This window comes from Anguilla rostrata, chromosome 1, assembly GCF_018555375.3.
Source record: "Anguilla rostrata isolate EN2019 chromosome 1, ASM1855537v3, whole genome shotgun sequence".
NCBI lineage: Eukaryota > Metazoa > Chordata > Actinopteri > Anguilliformes > Anguillidae > Anguilla > Anguilla rostrata.
In genome coordinates, this window is record NC_057933.1 from 43,106,789 (window position 1) to 43,127,594 (window position 20,806).

Genomic DNA, 20,806 nt, shown 5'->3' on the forward strand with positions numbered 1-20,806 from the left:
CGCCAGCATGACACCCCTAGGAGGGAGATGCGGCAGTGCCGGGGAACACCAGTGGTTGTCGCATGGAGAGAGAGCGCACCCACACAAACACAAAATCAAATAAACGACCCTCCTCACCCTTCCCCCTCACGGGTGCCGGGCGAAAACAATAAAATAAAACAACAAGCTGAAATAACGAAGACAAAAGAAAGTAAAACAGCGTGACCACTTTCCCGTGCGCCGCCCGTAGCTGGCCCACCTTTTCAGCCGGCTCCAGCTCCTCCAGCATCCCAGCTGAGGATCACTTCTTTTGGTCTTTCCTTTTTGCTTGAACCAAGCTCCAAAGTAAAATGAAACTAAAATTATAAACGTTTCGTGTGAGCTCCCGGTCTCGGCTCCGAACTGTGGAGCGCAGCACGCCCTTAAGCACCTGGGCTGATTAGCTAACGCAACCCAGGTGCGTGTGCACTCTCCACCAGCAGGCTCAGCCGAGACCAATCCGGTTCACCGCTGGACTGAATGCCACACATACATTTTCCCACATTCAAGATATTCAATGCACTAAACAAGAGTTGTTTTTTTAATTGTGTCATTTAAGCTCTGCTACATACTGTACACAAAATGTGATTTGTAGGCAGTCCCATTGCGTAATGTCCATGTCTGATTATGTAATTAGCATGTAGCCTTAGTAAATGAGACGTTAATTTCACTGCAAACACACCGACATACAGTACACTCATCAGGCTGCAATTAGAGTTTTATGTACATAAATCTGGCCCTTTATGTCTATTGAAGGATGATATACCCTCTTAAGGTCATAGTACATTAGAAATAGTGTATGTCACAAAGAGAAAACATTCTACATTCACACTCCATAATTACTAATCAGTCAGGTCAACTGATGCCTTCATTTTCTGTTTCATGCTGTATAACAAATTATGCCTTTAGAAAGTGGGTACATTTTTTGTTTGATTTAATTATATATTGACTGCTGAAATAATTGGGGTCCTAATGATTGAAAGTATTGTATAACTATACACAGGAAATTGTTGGCCTTTGGCTCCCTGGCCATGGGACGGATCCTCCTTCCCTGGCCATAGAACTGACCCTCTTCTGAGTCACGTACACAATTAACATCTCTGGTCAACAAGGGCATAATGATGTGACTGCCCCCCTCCTCTTGTGACCCTGCAATAAACTCACTGCTTCATCAGTTAGACATAAGTTTTGGGCAGGAGGAAAATGAAGAGAATCAGATTTAATACGCTTTAAACATTAAATCAGTGGTAACTGTTTGATTAACAGCTCCAATACCATGAGCCAATCATATGTTTGCGTACCCAAAGTAATCTACCAATAAGGTTCCAGGGAACAAACATGGGGTTCTGTTGCATCAGTGACTTTGTGAGCATAAAATCTTACAAAAAAAACTTAACAACTTTGCTCTGAGGGTAAAGACACTTGTCTACCCAACCAGATGCACTGCTTAAGGACATTGCCGGACTTAGCTGCGCGTTTCAACTTGCACCTCACTCAATCACTGAGACCTGCCTGAGTTGGCCAGCCATCGTCCATGAAATACATAATGCTGGTCTATTTCCCATTGACAGCTGTTTTGAGGAACAAGTATCTACAGGCTTTTTCTGCAATATATCCCATGCGGCCTGACCCAAGTGGAAGATCTATGCATAACCAAGTTGCCTTGACTGGAACCAGTCGTGACCCCGGCTTTTACAAGAAGTCTTCCAGGATCACACACACCAGCAGTGGCCTTAGTGGCCTTAGACCAGCAGACACACTGACATCAAACAATAGGATAGCATAAAACTTGTAATACCTGATTAGGTCATTTTACTACTGTTGTTGTGTGTGTTTTGCTATCCATGTGTTGGTCTGAAATAGCAAATTCCCTGACCTTGTTGTTTTAACTTTAACTTAATTTTGTGAGGCTGATTAAACTTTGTCTTGTCTGTGTTATTTCACTAAATTGGCTCTACAGATGTGCAAAATTCTGTTCGGTTGTTGTGTTGTTCTGAATAAGCCTGACCAAACTTCACAACAGTATGGTTACCTGGTCACTGAAACTATGCGAAAAATTTGAGTTGACCAAGAACGACAGAGCAAATGGGAATGAGCCAGATCTGCATGATGTTGGAATAAGCCTAAGTAAAAAATGATATTAGAAATTAAACCCATGCTTTTAGCGACCTTAATTGATAAAGATATTGACTGTAAGAAAACCAGCATGCACAGTGGGCCCCAGGATAGAGTGTGAAGACTGCTCCAGGGTAGCTGAAAGGGAAGCATTGGACTCAGAAGACGCAGAGTCCCAATGCTGTATGTGAATTAAATGCATAATGTGCACTTCATCTGTCAATGTGCAAAATCTGACACATTTTTTCAGCTGTAGGCCTCAGCGATGTCACCCTCTGTCTTGTATCCCATCGATTTCATTTTGCAATTTACAGCATTGTATTTTGTGTCAAAAAATGCTTTTTTAAAAAAATCATCTGGAGATTCAAACTGCACCAGGAATGAGTTTCAACATTCTAAAACATCAATCCACCCATTTATCAGGAGCCTGGAATTTAGTTGAACTGACGAAAAGGTAAGCTTAAAATTCCATTTGCACCATTAAGACAAAATTCAGTCTGGTGCTCTGACACAGAGCAGCACCTATAGGTCAGTGCAAAACATTCAGATTAGCACTCCAGAACTACAGCTAACTGATGTTCACAAACAGTGTTAGTACCCAATTATATTGTAATAAAAACAGATACAACATTAACAGTGCTGAATATTAAAAGAGAAAAATGGTCACTTCGTCCTGCTACACTGAACTGAGACTGTTGCCATCCTAAATGTCCTGCCAAAGTCCAATCTTACCAATAATCAGGAGTGCCCAGTTCCTAAGGGGCTTTACATTAGCATCTACTGCGCTCTTCACCACGTAAGCTGGCCCAGTGGGACGCATCAGGTCTCAGAAACCGGCTGAATGTTCTGTGCTTTGGATAGGGTGACAGGGATCCTCCACTCTCCGAGCGTGGGAGCCTTCCTGATGGGGTGGACGGCGGCCTGCAGCTCGGCGAGCTTCTCCTTGAACCTCCGTTGCAAGCAGCGCTCCTCGCTGGGCTCCCCCCGGGTGAAGCTGGACAGCAGCAGGCCCGCGGCCGCCAGGACGCCCCCCGCGCAGAACAGGACGCCGCCGACCAGCTTGCAGACTTCCAGAGCCCGGTTGAAGTGCGCGGCGCGCTTGTCCACAAAGAGCAGCTCTTCCTCGCCGAAGGCTTCGATTTTGGGCGGGGCGGCGAAGCCCACGGTCAACACGGTCAGACCAACGACTAGCATCAGGGTCCCAAACGCGAGACAGACCTGCAGGTGGAAAAACAGAGCAGTAGAGACGGAGGACAAAGGAATGAGGAAATGCAAACATACTTATAGCCCCATTTCAAACTGGGAATGATAACTGTAACTATATGCATAAGGGCTGTCTGTGACCTCACTGTCCATCCATCCATCCATTATCTATACCCACTTATCCTGAGCAGAGTCGTGGGGGGGTTCTGGAGCCGTGACCCTGCTCTCACTGCCGGCCATGATCTCTCTGTATACAGTGTAATTTTCTTTACAATTTTTATACATTGCACTGCCCCAACACAGTATTGGCATCAAAAAAGATCAGAGTTCACACATAATTTCAATTACCATGAAAGTACAGAGGACGAACTCCCTCTTAAAAGTAAATAATCTGCACAAACAACACACAATATTACATGCACGGAGGTGTCTGAGGTTGGCTTTCCCATGAATCATTGCAGGGCCCAATGATGTTCCTACCTTCCCAAGGATAGCGCTCCACCTGCTGGGTGATTTCTGAATCTCAAAGTCTTCATCCCGGTCCCAGATGGAGGCTGTGCACTCCTCATAGAAGTGGTGCAGGTAGGACCGGACCCCGTAGCGCTGGTGGTGGTTGTGCACCGTGCTCTGAGATCGCTCGCCATGATCAGACCCACAGAGTTCTGAGCAGGAAGTCATTCTTCACACCTGCCATGCAAACACAAAATAGTGTACACTGGAACAGAGTATGCAAAAAAGCAGTTATATAATTGCATAATTCTGCATTCATGGAATGAAACTGTTTTTGACTCTTAAATAATATATGTATTTGGTGCACATTCCAAAGAGGCAAACTTGCTCAGAACATGGGGTGAAATGGTTCTGTATGTGAAAAAGAAAGTAAGATACTGCTAACTTTTACAGTCACTGACAAAGTTAACAGTAAAGCTGTCAAAAGTGCCATGAAATTGAGTTTGAATATTAGCTTTTGTAATTAGTTAGAGTTTGAATATATTCAAATATCATTTGCATATAATTCACAAAAAGAAGCTGCTTATTTTTGGGCGCAATATGCACGTGACGCTCCCTCTAAACTGGCCTGCGCGTTATTTTCCACAAGCGGGCAGTACAATAGAGGACATCGGTGAACTTTCATACTAGGTTACTACATCTGGGGCCTCATTTATAAAACGTATTTTATATCAACTGTGTGGCCCATACGTAGAAAATCACATCAAAGTAGTGATTTATAAAATTTCAACATGACTCGATTTGACCATGGAAACGGTTGTGGCTCTACGTCAGGTCTTCACTTGACGTATGCACACACAAGTTAATTTTATAAATGAGCCCCCTGCAGTTTCTATAGCCTAATGCGCAAATGAATAAAGCACTTTCTAGTGGATGTAATTTGCCACAACTCGGCATTTCACAATAATAGGGGAATGATAGTTAATAGGAAATCCCTGTTTATTTCTTAACACAAAAACTGGTAAAACTTGTATAGCCTAAAACAACATAAATTACTTACTCTGTTTAGTTTAACTTCTTTCATCATCCAATTTTATCAAAATCTTCAGAACAGAAAGGAAACATAGCCTGCCATGGGAACATTATTTAGCCTAAATTGTTGGCTGACCAGATCTGTTGAGTGAAGTGAAAAAACATTCTGGCTCACGAGGCTAGCTGACCAGTAACGTTAGGTGTCCATGGAGCTGAAAGTATCACCGGAGGCTATTGGCAAGGCAAACCAGGCGATCCACTTGCTCTGGGTCCAGGGCAGAACGTTTTTTGTTGACAGAGGCAGTGTTAGCACAGGAAATGATCTTTGCGTGCATGAACATGATTCGCCGTATGAAATTAAAGCCTGTATATTCATGTTAATTACAAAACGCGGGATCCAAAACTAATATTCGAATGCTCAAATTTAGGTTCGAACTTTAAATAAAAAAAAGATTTTCAAATATTTTTCAAACTTCAAATATTTTTTGACAGCCCTAGTTAACAGCATACTTAATTTACAGTAATTGACAAGATGTCATAAGGGAATCATGTCACTAGCATTGAAGTTACACCTGCAATAAAAAGTAAAAATTGAAATCTAACCATAGCACCATACTGTAGCAATGTGCCATTGGGTGCTACAAAATGAAAAAGAACCTGCTAGCAATTTTGTTGGACAAATATGAATTAAATATGAATTATAAAATGTAATTGATTTATCTTTTTATTTTTTTTTTACCACAGGTGATGTCATTTAAAAGCCTTCCACAGTCAATATGTTTCCACTTTGAATAAGTTACTGATGCTGATTTACCTGTGTATATGTATGCCATGGCAAACAGTGCATTTGCATTTGATTACTGTCACTGTCAGTGAGTAAGAGTGCTCAAAAGTTGAGTTCCTAGCAGCTAGCTAGTTAGAACAGTTAACTACCTTCACTACAATCAGTGTGGTTGTGGTTGCTAAACTAAAGCCAGTTAGGTAGTCAAGTCTGTGCGAATTCACCTAAATACCAGTGAATTTCCAAACAATGTGGGACAAACCAAACCTACCAGCTATACCAAAGATAACTGTAGGTAGGTGAAATCCTCATAGGTAGTTACGCAAATGAAATAATTCCACCCAACCAGAACTATGACAACCAGTTAGCTAAGAAGGTGCCAGGAAGTATTTTCTTGTTCTGAATTTGCTCTGCATCACGAGGGCCGACCTAGATTAAATCTTATTGGTCTGCTATACAGAATTACAACATTAATGACATCCAATAATCTGAACCAAGTGTTTTATAAGATTACATAAGCAAGCATTTTCACCTTTGGTTTTTTATAAATGGGGTATGCAAGTGTCATTCTTCACATTTTCTCTCAAAACCTCAAAAGAGAACAGGAAAAGCTTGATAATGTGGATTTTGGTGTGCAAGACCTTCAAGCAGTTCACCACCTTGCTTCTTTTCACGCCACAGCCCACAGCCAAGTGCCCACAGAGCTGTTTCACTGGGAGACATGTTGTGTGCCGCTTCAGGAAGCAGTCCACAGATGGGCGCCTGATTGACCAGCAGGGGTTGCAGATACATGGACCCCAAACAATGCAATCACCACATGCACATAGCACCATGGAGCTACCATCCGGTCTGCACTGGCATGGTCCCGATTCAATACAAGACCATGCAGCTCATCCTTTCACCAGCATGGTGCCTTAACTGGATGAGCCACCCAGCAGTGCCCCAAGCTGTTGAGCTTTAATTAGACCCTTATATAATGTGTCATGAGGGGTGATTTACTCTGTAAATGCCATATTGTGTCAGAAACAGATATCTGTGCTACACAGAATAAAACCTTCATATTAATTGAAGGAATTTATATCAGTCAGATCACTTCAGACAACTGCTTTCATGTATTATTTTGCTGTAATACTTTCTTTGACAAGATTTTTAAAGTGGTTGCATGTTTAACCCCTTTACCCCATTTAGGGGTCCAAAAACCAATCCAAAACTTCTCTGAAAATGAATAAAATGCTTGGTGTCCATTATAAAGCATAGACATATGGTCCGTGTGATGGTTTAAGATTAAAAATGCGTATCACATTGAAAAACAATGCAAAAACATTGTGACACACTGTGGTACACACACATACAGTGAGCTCCATCATGTTTGGGACACAGACATATTTTTTACTGCTTTGGCTCTGTACTATTACATTTATAATCAAATAATTTTGATTATATACATGGTTTAAGTGCACATTCTCAACTTTTATTTAAGGGTATTTTATACACTTTGGATTCACCTTGTAGAAATTACAGCACTTTTTATACATAGCTCCCATTCCAGGGCACCATAATGTTTTGGACAAATGTCTTCAGGTATAAGACAGCTTTCAGTATCTAGTCTTTTTCAATGTAGGCTTTTGATTTCCTCTGGAGCATGTTATTGGTGTTTGTCAACATAAGGACCAGAGTTCTGTGAATAAAAATAAAAAAAGCCATCATGAGGCTGAGAAATAAAAAAAAATACTGTCGAGGCAAAACCTTAGGCTTACCAAAATTAACTGTTTGGAATATCATTAAAAAGTCCCACAGTACTGATATGACTGGGATTGTGTCTCAAGTAAAGTTGAAATGCCTAAACATTCAGTTGAAATGAACAGTTGCCATTCATTTTTCCATCTCCTTCAACAAAACAGTCAAATGCAATCTGAATATTTAAATATTACACTAACTTAATAAATTCAAAGTATCAGTACAATTGCCAGTCAGAGGAGCTGATGCGTGGGTCATCCTGCTGACATACTGTAGACGCATTTGGATGGGCTTCATGGTGTGGTATGGAATCCAGGCCTTGCGGCTGCCCAACCCACTAAGAACTGCACAATTAGCACCCCAGATAACAAGCGATTCTGGGCTGGATCGGCACTGATTCTGGGATCAAAGTCAGTAGTGCCAGGCCAGAATCGATGCAGATCCGTACTGGAGTCACTCCCTATCTGGCAGCATCACTTAGGCGGGAGGATTTCAGTGAGCAGCGCATCTACATGTCACTGTCCACCAGTAATCCCCCCCCCCCCCATACACACACACACACACACACCCACACACCCTTCCCCTCCTGGTCAATTGGGCACCCATGGTCTTGACAAGTAGGACATTAATTGTCCTGTTACAGCTCAGTGTCAGTGTGAGCTTTAAATGGTGGACTGCAAAGTGAAAATGAACAGGTTGTCTATGTTATTGACAAAGTAAGTTGAAATAGGCAGCGGACAGCATTCCATTCATTGGTGCCTGTCATTACAGCAGGACAGAAACACATCTGCATCATCATGACTGAGTCAAACAGATCAGAAACACGTAATTATGCACCTTCATATCATAAAATCAGCCATTGCTGTAATATCACCTATTTATGATCAGTTCATTGTTCTAACCACAAAAAAAAGTCTGACCTCAATAACAAGAGATCAATAGCTATATGAAGTCTCTAGGCCCACCTTTGGGCAAAAGAATCTTTGTCTTGCCACTGCCATCCACAGTCTCTGCTAACCAATCAACCAGTTCTGAGGCAAAGAGAGACTTTTTGTGTCAGCTCTCAGATTTGTACCACAGAAAATGAAAAACAAAAATGCATTCAAATTTAGTCAGGAAGTTAATACTGACAAAAACATGTGTCATATCCCAGTTACTTTGTATGGATGCTCAGGAAAAGAACATCAGCCTGTGGAGATGAGTAATCCTGGTGTTGCAAAATGTGTCCCTGCTGGCTGAGTGTGGTTTACTCAGAAGCAACTCAGGTATAATACTCTTAGAATTCATCACCAATGTTCACATTGCAGTTTCAATCAGTATTCTAACATCTTGACTCTGTATGCAGATTTTGAATGTACATGTTTGAGACTAAAGCACCAAAGCATTAAAATAGCAAGTTTTGGTGACAGTCTCCCATTTCTAAAGTTCACAAAATCCTATATTTTTGAATGTGCAGACTAATTGTGTTCTCAATAATGATTGCAACATACAAGTTATTGTTAATTTTCAATGTGGTATGTGTTGACTGAGATTTATGTAAAACTGCAAATAAAGGAGAAACAGGGTTATACATGGAATACATAAAACACCTGCCATTAATAAAACTATCTCAAATGAAATTGTTTCTAAGTAGACTTTTCACTTCCCTATTTGTAATGTTGCTCATGCTTTCTATTTTTTGTTTTTGCGACATTATCTAATAATACTTGTTTGTTACTATTTGTTTGCTGCTGACTTGAAATCTATTTAGGACATAAATTGTGATAGGAGGGGTTATTATATTAAAGAACTCTCGTGAGGCATTTTACAGGATTAACAAAGCAAAATTTACATGTCACATGAAGAATGGACTGAAATATAAATTTGTCCACATCAGTATGACGAGACATCAGCTTAATATTACAATATGTGCAAATGAGTACACTTGTAGTATTTCTCAACATCAATAGTGTATTTTCACCACAAAAAAATATTAATAGGCAAATATTAATTTATGGGGGTTTATTTGTGTTGTTTGTTCCTGACCTGATGTGAAAACAAGAGTAGATACAACCTCTGTTTTAATCAGTAGCCTCACGTTATTATTCTAAGGTGAAAACTGTCAAGCGAATATGCTTTGATAGGTTTTCAAATCACACATGCGTTGTTCACAAGCTGTCATTGGATTGACAGCGATCAAATTAAACAGTGTGATCAACTAAAACATATACATATTTTCACACGTAAAGCATCTATACACAAACTGAAATAGTTCGAAAAAATTTGAGGCAACGAAATACGGTTCACCTAAATAATTATAGTAGTATGAATTTAATTTAATTCTCATTTTAACGCAAATCCGTACAATGAAGGTAAACGAAACATTCTCTGTGGCATATCCATTCGTCACCAATGACGTAGGAGTCATATTTAGTTATTCAGCACCATGGATAGCACCCGGCAATTATGAGAATACAATGTTTAAAATTATTGCATACTGTGTTCAGCTGTAGAGTTTAGTTTTATTATTTCTTGTTTGCAGTTACACCTTCATAAGAACGCGAAATTATACTCAATTAGATTCGACTTTTCTTTCTCCTTAATCGTTATTAACGACGAATAACTAAATTGTAAACAAACGCCTGCCTACATTGTGGAGTGATTAAACACATCAGATGACAAACTTTGACAGAACATCGCATCGTAAATAAATGTTCTCTTTCGTAAATTAAAAAGTGTATATACCAATGCCACGTACATAACCGAAGATCACTTACATTAATCCCCTACTGGGTCAAATCGTTTCATTCGTGAGCCGCAACATTCTACACCAAAACACGGAAACACAAAGTTTTATGGATAGCACCTTTAAACATATTCTCACCATGTTTGTAACGCTTTATTCCAAATCTCGAATAGAATAATACCAATCACAGCCCGAACAGTGATTACTTTCCGCTTTCCCTTCGCTTTGGTCCCATCACTCTGTTTCCCCTCACAAGCAATCGATGATTCAGACATTCACACATCCCAGCGCGCATGCGCACACTCCGTTTCAGTCTCCCCGTGGATAGACACACAGCTGCTAAATTAGATGATTCAATGTGCGTAGGAGACTATTGTTTTCAAGGTTACCAGTGGTGTGAAGAATATACGCGAAAATGCACAATGCGACACAAAGTTATGATGAAAGTAAATTGTCCTTCAGCACTCATAAAACATCTTGCATACATCTTAAAGATAGTTATTTCACTTAATTAATGCAAGACACACTAATTCATACTAAGTTATATTGAAGATAGTATCTACACCGCGAGGAGAAGTATCTACTTAGACTAGTTTTTTTTTTTTTTTTTAACAAAAAACAATTACAAATATGGAAATGTCTGATGAATTCCGTGATATAATAATGTTCACATGTGTAGTAGAAATGTTGTATAACCCAGATAGTAGTTAGTAGCTGACCACTGAAACGGTGAATTAATTTGCTGATTCACATACTTTTTGTCTGTAAGAACACACTGAAATGGTTATTTTGCCAGTGATGCACAACACACAGACAGTGGTCCACACACACGACATTGAGATAAAACATTATTTGTTGGGCATTGGCTGTAGAAAGTATATCAGTCCCTATTGATTGTTTTCTGTGTTGCAATGTCAGATTAAATATACTGTATGTTGAAATAGCATTTGTGTCCAGCTTCTATATAAGGTACTCTCAAGAAGGTCAAAATGAATAGTATCTATACAGCTAAATGAAAAACTATTGGAACAGGGACATAATTTAAATTGTTTTGGCTCTGTACTCCCAGCACATTGTATATGAAATAAAATAATTAATATGAGATTAAAGTGGGTACTGTCAGCTACTAAGGTATTTATATTGATACAGCCCTTTGTATACATGCACAAAACAACAAAAAATGTCTTCAGTCATGGTGATTACATCAAGAATATAAGAGGTTTGTTCATTCACAAGAGCTGCCTTGGAGTTAAGTCTTATATTTCGTAATCCAAATTTCACAGTAGTATTATTTCTGGAATGAATAGCAGTATGTATTGTATTAATATTTATGGAATATTAATATTAAGATGTTTCAACCAGAAACTGTTCTGTTTTCTGATTCTTTGAATAGGCAGTGATATCATGTAAAGAAGAGTATTTATTGTTTTTCAGAAATTTTGGATTAAAATTGTTATACAAAAAAAAAAAAAAACTTTTTTAAAAGTGTATAAATAATGTGAACATTACAGCATTAACCTCCTATCCAGAAATAGCTGATATGGGTGCAGGCTTTCATTCCAACCAAGCAGTTACAAACCTGATTCTACTAATCAACCTCAAGAGTCTTTCCTAATAGTGCCATATAATGTATCTTAAACATAACTAAGATTGATAACTGATTCTCACTAATGATCTTGGATAAAGTTGTTCTATTCCCTGTATTGAAATGTCTATTAATGCAATGCAGTAATCATAGTGTAACACTGTTATGAAAACATTTTGACAAAAATAATTACTCCATCAAAGATATGAAACATTCATTGATTAATGGGGGGCCCTGAATTCAGACCATATTCTATCTCACATGCTATTTTTAGATCTGCCATTGACGTACTGCTAGAAGCCAGTATTAGTCACCACCTTTTCTGTGTGGGGAAGCACAGTGATGCAGAATTTTAATGCTTGTGACCAAAGACATAAACAGATATGCCGACTTACTTTGCAAAATACAGGTAATGTCTAAATCCATTTGTAATATAAATCAGATATTTAGTGAAAATTGCTTATTGTATATGATAGTGGAGTGAATCACGTGCTTTCGTCATTTCATGTTGCCCAGTGCATTCTGTTGTTTTTTTCACTCAAACAAAATGGTCGTCACATTAGTCGTCGTGAAAGCAAAACTTCATTTTCAAATTAAATTATATTGCATTTAAGTGTATGTGACGGCAGCTCTAAAGCAGTTGGCAGCAGTTCAAAGTTAAATATACAAATATATTGCGAACATTGTCTGTTCATTTGAATTTGACATTATCAATGAGGGAATGCACAAGTTAGTGGTTAAACTCACAGGACTTTTGGAAATGGTACTTTGTATGCCCGTGAAAGTCTTAAGAAATACTTAGAAGCGTTATAACTGTCAGAAACCAATGCATTTCTCACAGGCAGGTTCATCGATGCGAGAGAGCGTGGCCCATGGGTCCAAGGTGCTGCATTCACTCTCCGCTGTTCATTTCAATTTGACATTTTCAATGAGGTGTAATGTACAAGTTAGTGGTTAAACTCACAGGACTTTTGGAAATGGTACTTTGTATGCCCGTGAAAGTCTTAAGAAATACTTAGAAGCGTTATAACTGTCAGAAACCAATGCATTTCTCACAGGCAGGTTCATCGATGCGAGAGAGCGTGGCCCATGGGTCCAAGGTGCTGCATTTACTCTCCGCTCTCCAGGGAGGCAAGGGTTTGAAACGCATCCGCTGCCATTTTGACCAAATAGTCGTAAATCATGTAACAGCAGCACGCGATCAGAAAGTCATCGCTGGCATAGAAGAGATCTTGCACTGCGTCACGTTTTTCAGAGTTGAGACAAAACCACCCGTCGGAATGCTGGACCCCCTGCAAGCGATACGGGACTGATGCAAGTATCCTAGGGCTCGTCCGGGATTTGAACCCGGGACCTCTCGCACCCTAAGCGAGAATCATACCCCTAGACCAACGAGCCCCCATTTGACTATTGTGGACCGCCATGGGCCTCAAAAATGTCAAAAATCGAAAAAAGCCCAAGTCTTTTGCGACAGCAAAGGTAATACATCTTTGTAGGTATGTGCATTGGTGGTATAGTGGCGAGCATAGCTGCCTTCCAAGCAGTTGACCCGGGTTCGATTCCCGGCCAATGCAGTTTAGTGGGGCTATCTGCTTCCGGGCAGTCGTGAAGTTTTCGTAAATGACCCGGTCGGGTGCGGAAGCAACACAAATCCAATTTCAAAATCCATGTGAGCTGAGCGCCACAGATTTCTGTTGGACGATAGCAGTACAGCCTTTTCTGGCTATCGTAGTGAAAAATAATATCCATCAGGGAACGGAAAGCGTGCCTGTATACTTACAAGGAAAGCACAGTGTTTCGCCTTCTATGACTTACTATTTAAGAAATGAGTGAAATTGACATCATGGATGCATAGACAGCAATGTTCAAAGGGAACCTCTCCAATCACCTGTGAAATACTTGCAGGGCTGAAATGCATTGTAAAGGCATCAATTTACAATCAGTCAATCAAATCATTTTCAGTGTTTTATTAGACATCAGAAGCAAATGGAACATTGGTGTGTTGCTCAGTGCACTGCTGCTCAGTGCATTTTTCATCAACCAAAGGGTAACATTAGTCGTCGTGAAAGCAAAATTCATTTTCAATTGAATTATATGTTTTGCGCATGTGATGGCAGCTCAGAAGCAATAGCAGCAGGTCAAAGTTAAATACAATGTATTGCAACATAGCTGTTCATTCATTTGACATTTTCATGAGGTTAATGTACAATAGTGGTTAAACTCACAGGACTTTGGAATGTACTTGTATGCCGTGAAAGTCTTAAGAATACTTAGAAGCGTTATAACTGTCAGAAACCAATGCATTTCTCACAGGCAGTTCATCGTGCGAGAGAGCTGGCCCATGGGTCCAAGGTGCTGCATTACTCTCGCTCTCCAGGGAGCAAGGGTTGAAACGATCCCTGCCATTTGACCAATAGTCGTAAATCATGTACAGCAGCACGCGATCAGAAAGTCATCGCTGGCATAGAAGAGATCTTGCACTGCGTCACGTTTTTCAGAGTTGAGACAAAACCACCCGTCGGAATGCTGGACCCCCTGCAAGCGATACGGGACTGATGCAAGTATCCTAGGGCTCGTCCGGGATTTGAACCCGGGACCTCTCGCACCCTAAGCGAGAATCATACCCCTAGACCAACGAGCCCCCATTTGACTATTGTGGACCGCCATGGGCCTCAAAAATGTCAAAAATCGAAAAAAGCCCAAGTCTTTTGCGACAGCAAAGGTAATACATCTTTGTAGGTATGTGCATTGGTGGTATAGTGGCGAGCATAGCTGCCTTCCAAGCAGTTGACCCGGGTTCGATTCCCGGCCAATGCAGTTTAGTGGGGCTATCTGCTTCCGGGCAGTCGTGAAGTTTTCGTAAATGACCCGGTCGGGTGCGGAAGCAACACAAATCCAATTTCAAAATCCATGTGAGCTGAGCGCCACAGATTTCTGTTGGACGATAGCAGTACAGCCTTTTCTGGCTATCGTAGTGAAAAATAATATCCATCAGGGAACGGAAAGCGTGCCTGTATACTTACAACAGGAAAGCACAGTGTTTCGCCTTCTATGACTTTACTATTTAAGAAATGAGTGAAATTTGACATCATGGATGCATAGACAGCAATGTTCAAAGGGAATCCTCTCCAATCACCTGTGAAATACTCTGCCAGGGCTGAAATGCATTGTAAAGGCAGTCAAATTTACAATCAGTCAATCAAATCATTTTTTCAGTGTTTTTATTATGACATCAGAAGCAAATGGAACATTGGTGTGTTGCTCAGTGCACTGCTGCTCAGTGCATTTTTCATTCAAACCAAAGGGTAGACATTAGTCGTCGTGAAAGCAAAAATTCATTTTCAAATTGAATTATATTGTTTTTTGCGCATGTGATGGCAGCTCAGAAGCATATAGCAGCAGGTCAAAGTTAAATATACAAATGTATTGCAAACATAGTCTGTTCATTTCAATTTGACATTTTCAATGAGGTGTAATGTACAAGTTAGTGGTTAAACTCACAGGACTTTTGGAAATGGTACTTTGTATGCCCGTGAAAGTCTTAAGAAATACTTAGAAGCGTTATAACTGTCAGAAACCAATGCATTTCTCACAGGCAGGTTCATCGATGCGAGAGAGCGTGGCCCATGGGTCCAAGGTGCTGCATTTACTCTCCGCTCTCCAGGGAGGCAAGGGTTTGAAACGCATCCGCTGCCATTTTGACCAAATAGTCGTAAATCATGTAACAGCAGCACGCGATCAGAAAGTCATCGCTGGCATAGAAGAGATCTTGCACTGCGTCACGTTTTTCAGACTGAAATAGATTGATCTTGAGAGGCTCGTGGCCTGAGGCCTACGGATGGAGAGAGCGGGGTGCCTTTCCAGGAAGGATGTGAACCAGTCCTTCCCGGCCATCTTTGTCTGGGTCCACGCCACAGGGTACTGACACTGGTACCTGACAGCCAGCTGATATGCAAATCTGCAGACCTGGAAAACACAACATGAATGATGAACTACAGGGTGGGTTTTCATCCACCAATCTATGGTTGTGTTGAAGTAGTGTTTCAGGGGACCACAGACAAAATGTGGGGGAGTGCTGTTATTCTCAACCGTATCTATTTATTACTTGTTCTGTCAATTATTTATTATTTTATGTATATATTTTTAACTATTAATTATTTATTGTATCATCATTATACATTTTTATATGAACTGATGTATTTGAACTGCTTTAATCTATATCAGTTATGTCCACTGTTTTAATACATTTTTTATGAGTAGCCTATGATAACAAAAAAACGATTCTATTGCAAGCATACCTCTTTAGGACTCAGTCCAAAGTATATGTCAGCTGTCTTTAGACCGTCTTCCTGGGTATTGCTGAACACACGGTTGTGTGCCCGGTAGCCTGGCACCTTCACTTCCTGATCCTGACTGCTCTTCAGACGTCTGATAAATCTGAACAGCGTCACATGGCATAAGCCGTGCGTTTCTGCGCTACTGCGTACAGATAGCTTTCCCACTAGGACACTTGTGCTGCCTGTCTGCATGTATTTGCTGAAAATAAACCTCGCTGTGTCTTCCTAGCTATATTTCTCGGCATGTTCTGCAAATGTAACAAAAGAAAATGCATTGTAAGTCATTGTAAAATATCGCGGGACGAAAGTACCAATGTTACTTTTGTCCCTCCATGGGACGTTACCTCCGTCCCTCCCCTCTCTACTGTCACTTCTCCCTGGCTTGTATCCAAGACTTGCTAGCATGAAACTTGACACCTATCCTATCATTTAGTCACTAGATGTCTTAAGAAAATTACATATGTCTGCAATTGTGTAAACACAATTCTACAATTGAAAAAGACTTACGGAACCATTTTTTTACTTACCTCGCGAGAAAAAGTTTTCTGACGGAAGCTCCACCAAAGATGCTCCGATGGCGCCGGAATTTTGAATGAATTTTGAATTTCGTGCAATGTTATATGCACGTGCACACGTAACCACGTCATTGCAGCTCCCGTCATTTTCAGGAAAATGCTCATTTTACTTTTGCCCTCCGTTACTTTTGTCCTGGCTCTCCCCTATGGAATCTTGGCCGTTATAGTGTTAAGGACCAGTTTGGTATCTGAGCAGAGCACCTCGATTTTAAAATGATCTGCAATCAACAGAAGGTCAGCTCTCCTGCAGCTGTCCAGCTGTTCGATTGTCGGGTCATCAAGGAACCTGTCAAACTCGAACTCCATGGCAACATATCGAAACGCTGAGTTCAAACCAAAGAGAGAACAGCGTTCTACCACGGGTGCCAATGGCAACAAAATAATGAAACTAAACTGGTTCGGGTATGTGGTAAATGGCAATACAAGCACAAAGTAAGAAAGTAGCGTACCTCAAAGTGACACTTTATTTCAAAATATTTTACATCAAATTGTGTTTAGTTAGAAACATTCTGCTGTCAGAAATGCCCATCTCAGCCAAAACAGATATAAGCAGTTAGTGGTTGACCACGTTAAATGCAGTGGCAAGTGATTCCGTCACAGCTAGGATGGCAGTCTCTGTTGAGTGCCCAGTTCGAAAGCCAGCCTGGTGATAGTCAAGCAGGTTGTTCTGATGGAGAAAATGACCTATTAATATTTGGCAAGTTCGTAAACTCACAAGATGATATTCAATTGCAAAGTCTGACTTTATTTAGAAATGACGAAAAAAGACAAAATGAGACATCAAACCATTATAATTACATATCTAAGGGATTAGAAGCATTCACAAAGGCAATAGCAAATCCGACAGCTAAACAATTCACAATATTATTAGCAAATTCAATAGCTAAGCAAGTAGCAGAACCATTAGCAAAGCACATAGCCAAATTAATAGCTAAACTATTATCAAAATATGTAGCCACACTATTAGCAAAACATATTGCTAAATCATTCACAATACCATTTTAAAATCCAATACCTAAACAAGTAGCTGAACCATTAGCAAAGCACATAGTCAAACTAATATAGCCAAACTAGTTGCCAGCCAAGTAGCAAGACTAATAGTCAAACAAGTAGCTAAGTAGCAGAAGTATTTGCAAAACAGTAAATCAAACCATTAGCAAAGTACATAGCTAAACCATTCACAATGCAATTTCTCAATCCGATAGCTAAATGAGTAGCTGAAAAATTAGCAAAGCACATTGTCAAACCAATAGTCAAAACAAATAGCTAAGCGAGTAACAACACTAATATCCAAACCAGTAGCTAAGCTAGTAACCAAACTAATAGCCATGCTAGGAGCTAAGTGAATAGTAGCTAAGTGAAAAGCAGAAACCATTAGAAAAATCAGTCGCAAAGTCAGCTGTAGACCTTTGCCGAGTCATTTCCAACCAGCTCCACAGTTAGCTTTACAGCTAGCTCAGCAAATAGTTCAGCAGGTAGCTTAGTAAGTCACAAAACCAATTGCATTGCACAACGCAAGTAGCTGAGTAAGTATCACAACTGAAAACAGTGCATAAATGCAAGCAGCAAAACATTGCATTGTAAATCACATATGTGAAGGTTTTTGCCGTAATCACCCTCCATCCATGGAAGTTTGGTGTTTTAAATGTTTTTTTGTGTACTCTTGTCTTGCCCTGTAAATGTGTTTGGTGTATGTCATTTTAATAGAGCTAGGTATGGGGCCAGCAGAGCAGAAGGGGTAACCATTGTGACTTCTGGTAATAAAAGTGGATAACAAGATTTATCGTAAGTGTGATAATGTATGAAACCCTTTTTGTAGTGAGATCAGATACTATGGTGATTGTAGTGTGTAGAATGGTTGTGAACACTGGAGCAATTATAACTTGGTAAACTGTGTATGTTATTTCTACGGATGAATGACTTCGCGCTGCAACTCAGCTGGAAGACGGTGATATGAACTGAGTTCAAAAATAAAGACTGTGTCTTTTATTTGCCTCATTGGTTTGCGTGTTTCCTCTTGGAAGTCTGACTCTGAACCAAACCAATTAAAAAAAGATAGTGGAAGCTTATTCTATTATCTTGAATGCGCATGCTATAATTTCTTTGGGGGTTGTTTATTACTTGGCCCATACAGATTTTATGCGCAATGAAGGATATTTTAGATACAGAAATTTCTGATAATCAGCCATTTTTACAATGGCTGTTACAGGGGCATGTGGGAGTCTGTGCTGTACACAGCACAGACTCCCACACATTATTTTATACACCCACTTGCTATCTTCCCTGATGGTAGTGCAGTAGATATCCCACCTTTTTTGTGAAAATACTCTATTATTGCATGACCATGCTCAGGCAGTCAGCATTAGAGAGCCACAGTATTAGTGTCTTTGCTCTCAAATTCCTGTCATCGGAAGAAACAAAGTCCTGTCAGTATTACATGACCATTTTTTCTACATCAGTGGACAATGAAACTAGGTTCAAGCATTTACAAGATGATGGATTTATGATCAATTTCATGGTGATTTCACACTTCTAGCCCCATTCAGTGCCATTTTTGGGTCCTGTATACTCATCCATCAATTTTACTGACAGCTGTAATATATTACAAGAAAAACAGAATTGAATGGGATTTTAAAATTGGGGACTGCTGGTCTTAATAATACTATGACAACATCTGTCAGGTGGATGCTTAAAATAATAAAATGGCCCCCCTGCCAACCAAATTCTTGCAATCTGGTAAGAGACCACTTACCAGATTGCAAGAAGCCATATGTTGGAAAAGTTCATTAACTCAACCAAATATTCTATCAGGGATTGAGCATCTGGAATCAAGACTAGTTGTCTATTGGCCACAGTATAAGGATCAGAACTCTAGGGCATGTGAAGAATGATGAGTAAGGTTGACCTACACATCAGCTTATGAACTCACTCTGACACATGCAGCGCAGAAAGTTAGCTCCTGGGTTGTGTGATATTTGTCTGCCTCCAAGATGAGGTGCCAGCGAAAGTGGTGGTGTTTGAGTAAATTCAACCAGGTCATTACTCACCTTCCATCAACAGGTCCAAATCATTGTATGACAATCATTGCACTCTATTATATTACATATATAGGCAATTATATTAACGCTGATAGACATTCATCTTGAGGTATGGAACTACCGTCTGTATGTTCTGTGTACTTTCGGAATAAAAAACGTGATCAGGAGACCTCTTTTTTTTCAAATTATTTAGTCATCTGGCGACTGCAACAGAAGCAACAACAACAATCAATTCTCCCATAAAAGAATCGACAGGTTTCTTAAATGACCAGTGTTGGCAAGGTGAGATCTGTCAGACACAAATGACGTGAAATTATCCATCATTTATAAATGTCATGCACCGTTCTCCCTTGGTCCTGGTGTTAGTCAGAAGGTTAATGTGAGCTGTGGCTTATGTCTCACGTTTCCTTTTTCGGACCTTGCAATATTTGGTAACTGAGCTGTGGAAATGAACCTTAAGCACACCGGGTTACAATAAATCACGCGCCCGCATGTCCCTCAAAGCAAGCTCAGGTGAACCTTGGCGAATTTAGATTGAGAAGCCTTCCCAGTCTTTCATATGTGCACACATGACCTATGACCCCTGCTTAACGGATGTTTAAAAATACAACCCATGCAGAGACTGCTGCTGTTCACGATCATTCTCTCGAAGGGAAGCCTTTTTAATTAGACCTGTTAATTCATATGCTTCGGGCCAAATCGCACGCCAACCCAAATCTCTGTCATCTCTTGGCAGCAATTACACAGAGCAGATTTACAGGAAACCTTTTTCCCTCACTATGCTTGACTCCTCTTGTTTCATTTTCCCCCAATAATGAGTCAATTTATGATATTTGACAATGACTGATGAAAACATTTAGATTCACATTTTCAAATACCTCATAAATAGATCTTTCTTCTGTGTTAATATACTACTTAACTGCATTAGTTTTATAGTTACCACAGGTAGTCATCAGTTTGTAATTGTTATTCATATTGAATCTTCTACTGAATCGTTTGTGCTTTGAGATTAACCATTAAATGATATGTTGCCACAGAATTAAGGAAGTTGCAAATTATATACGTTATTGGAATGACCATTTAAATCCATCACATTAACACTGCTAATAATAATAATAATAATAATAATAAGCTAACAATTCTGTCTGAGGAAAGAGATCTTATACTTCAGTATGGTCTAAGTGACTACCTCTCCATTGTAACCATTAAT

The 20,806-nt window shown here is 40.0% G+C and overlaps 1 protein-coding gene and 4 non-coding genes across 6 annotated transcripts; 2 read left to right on the forward strand and 3 right to left on the reverse strand.

Moving 5' to 3' along the window:
- Window positions 1-1,774: 1,774 nt before the first annotated feature.
- Window positions 1,775-10,328, reverse strand: nrsn1 (neurensin 1). 2 transcript variants are annotated; one of them, XM_064338005.1, is made up of 3 exons: window positions 10,200-10,328; window positions 3,817-4,023; window positions 1,775-3,351 (listed from the first exon to the last, which is right to left on the reverse strand). In XM_064338005.1, the coding sequence occupies exons 2-3, from the start codon at window positions 4,012-4,014 to the stop codon at window positions 2,953-2,955; spliced, it is 597 nt and encodes a 198-aa protein (XP_064194075.1). In that variant the 5' UTR covers window positions 4,015-4,023; window positions 10,200-10,328; the 3' UTR covers window positions 1,775-2,952. The 2 variants fall into 2 exon arrangements, with proteins under 2 accessions (XP_064194075.1, XP_064194083.1); XM_064338013.1 differs by having other exon boundaries at window positions 3,817-4,051.
- Window positions 10,329-12,972: 2,644 nt separating this feature from the next.
- Window positions 12,973-13,044, reverse strand: trnap-agg (transfer RNA proline (anticodon AGG)). Its single transcript has one exon. It is a non-coding gene; the product is annotated as a tRNA-Pro (tRNA).
- A 104-nt stretch (window positions 13,045-13,148) lies between these two features.
- trnag-ucc (transfer RNA glycine (anticodon UCC)) lies at window positions 13,149-13,220 on the forward strand. Its single transcript has one exon. It is a non-coding gene; the product is annotated as a tRNA-Gly (tRNA).
- A 995-nt stretch (window positions 13,221-14,215) lies between these two features.
- On the reverse strand, window positions 14,216-14,287 carry trnap-agg (transfer RNA proline (anticodon AGG)). The gene has a single exon. It is a non-coding gene; the product is annotated as a tRNA-Pro (tRNA).
- A 104-nt stretch (window positions 14,288-14,391) lies between these two features.
- On the forward strand, window positions 14,392-14,463 carry trnag-ucc (transfer RNA glycine (anticodon UCC)). Its single transcript has one exon. It is a non-coding gene; the product is annotated as a tRNA-Gly (tRNA).
- The last annotated feature ends 6,343 nt before the right edge of the window (window positions 14,464-20,806 follow it).

Coding starts and splice junctions, on each gene's coding strand:
- nrsn1 (XM_064338005.1), bottom strand. CDS start 4,014: ATGACTTCCTGCTCAGAACTCTGTGGGTCTGATCATGGCGAGCGATCT. Junction 3,352..3,816: donor GGAGCGCTATCCTTGGGAAG/GTAGGAACATCA, acceptor TTCCACCTGCAG/GTCTGTCTCGCGTTTGGGAC.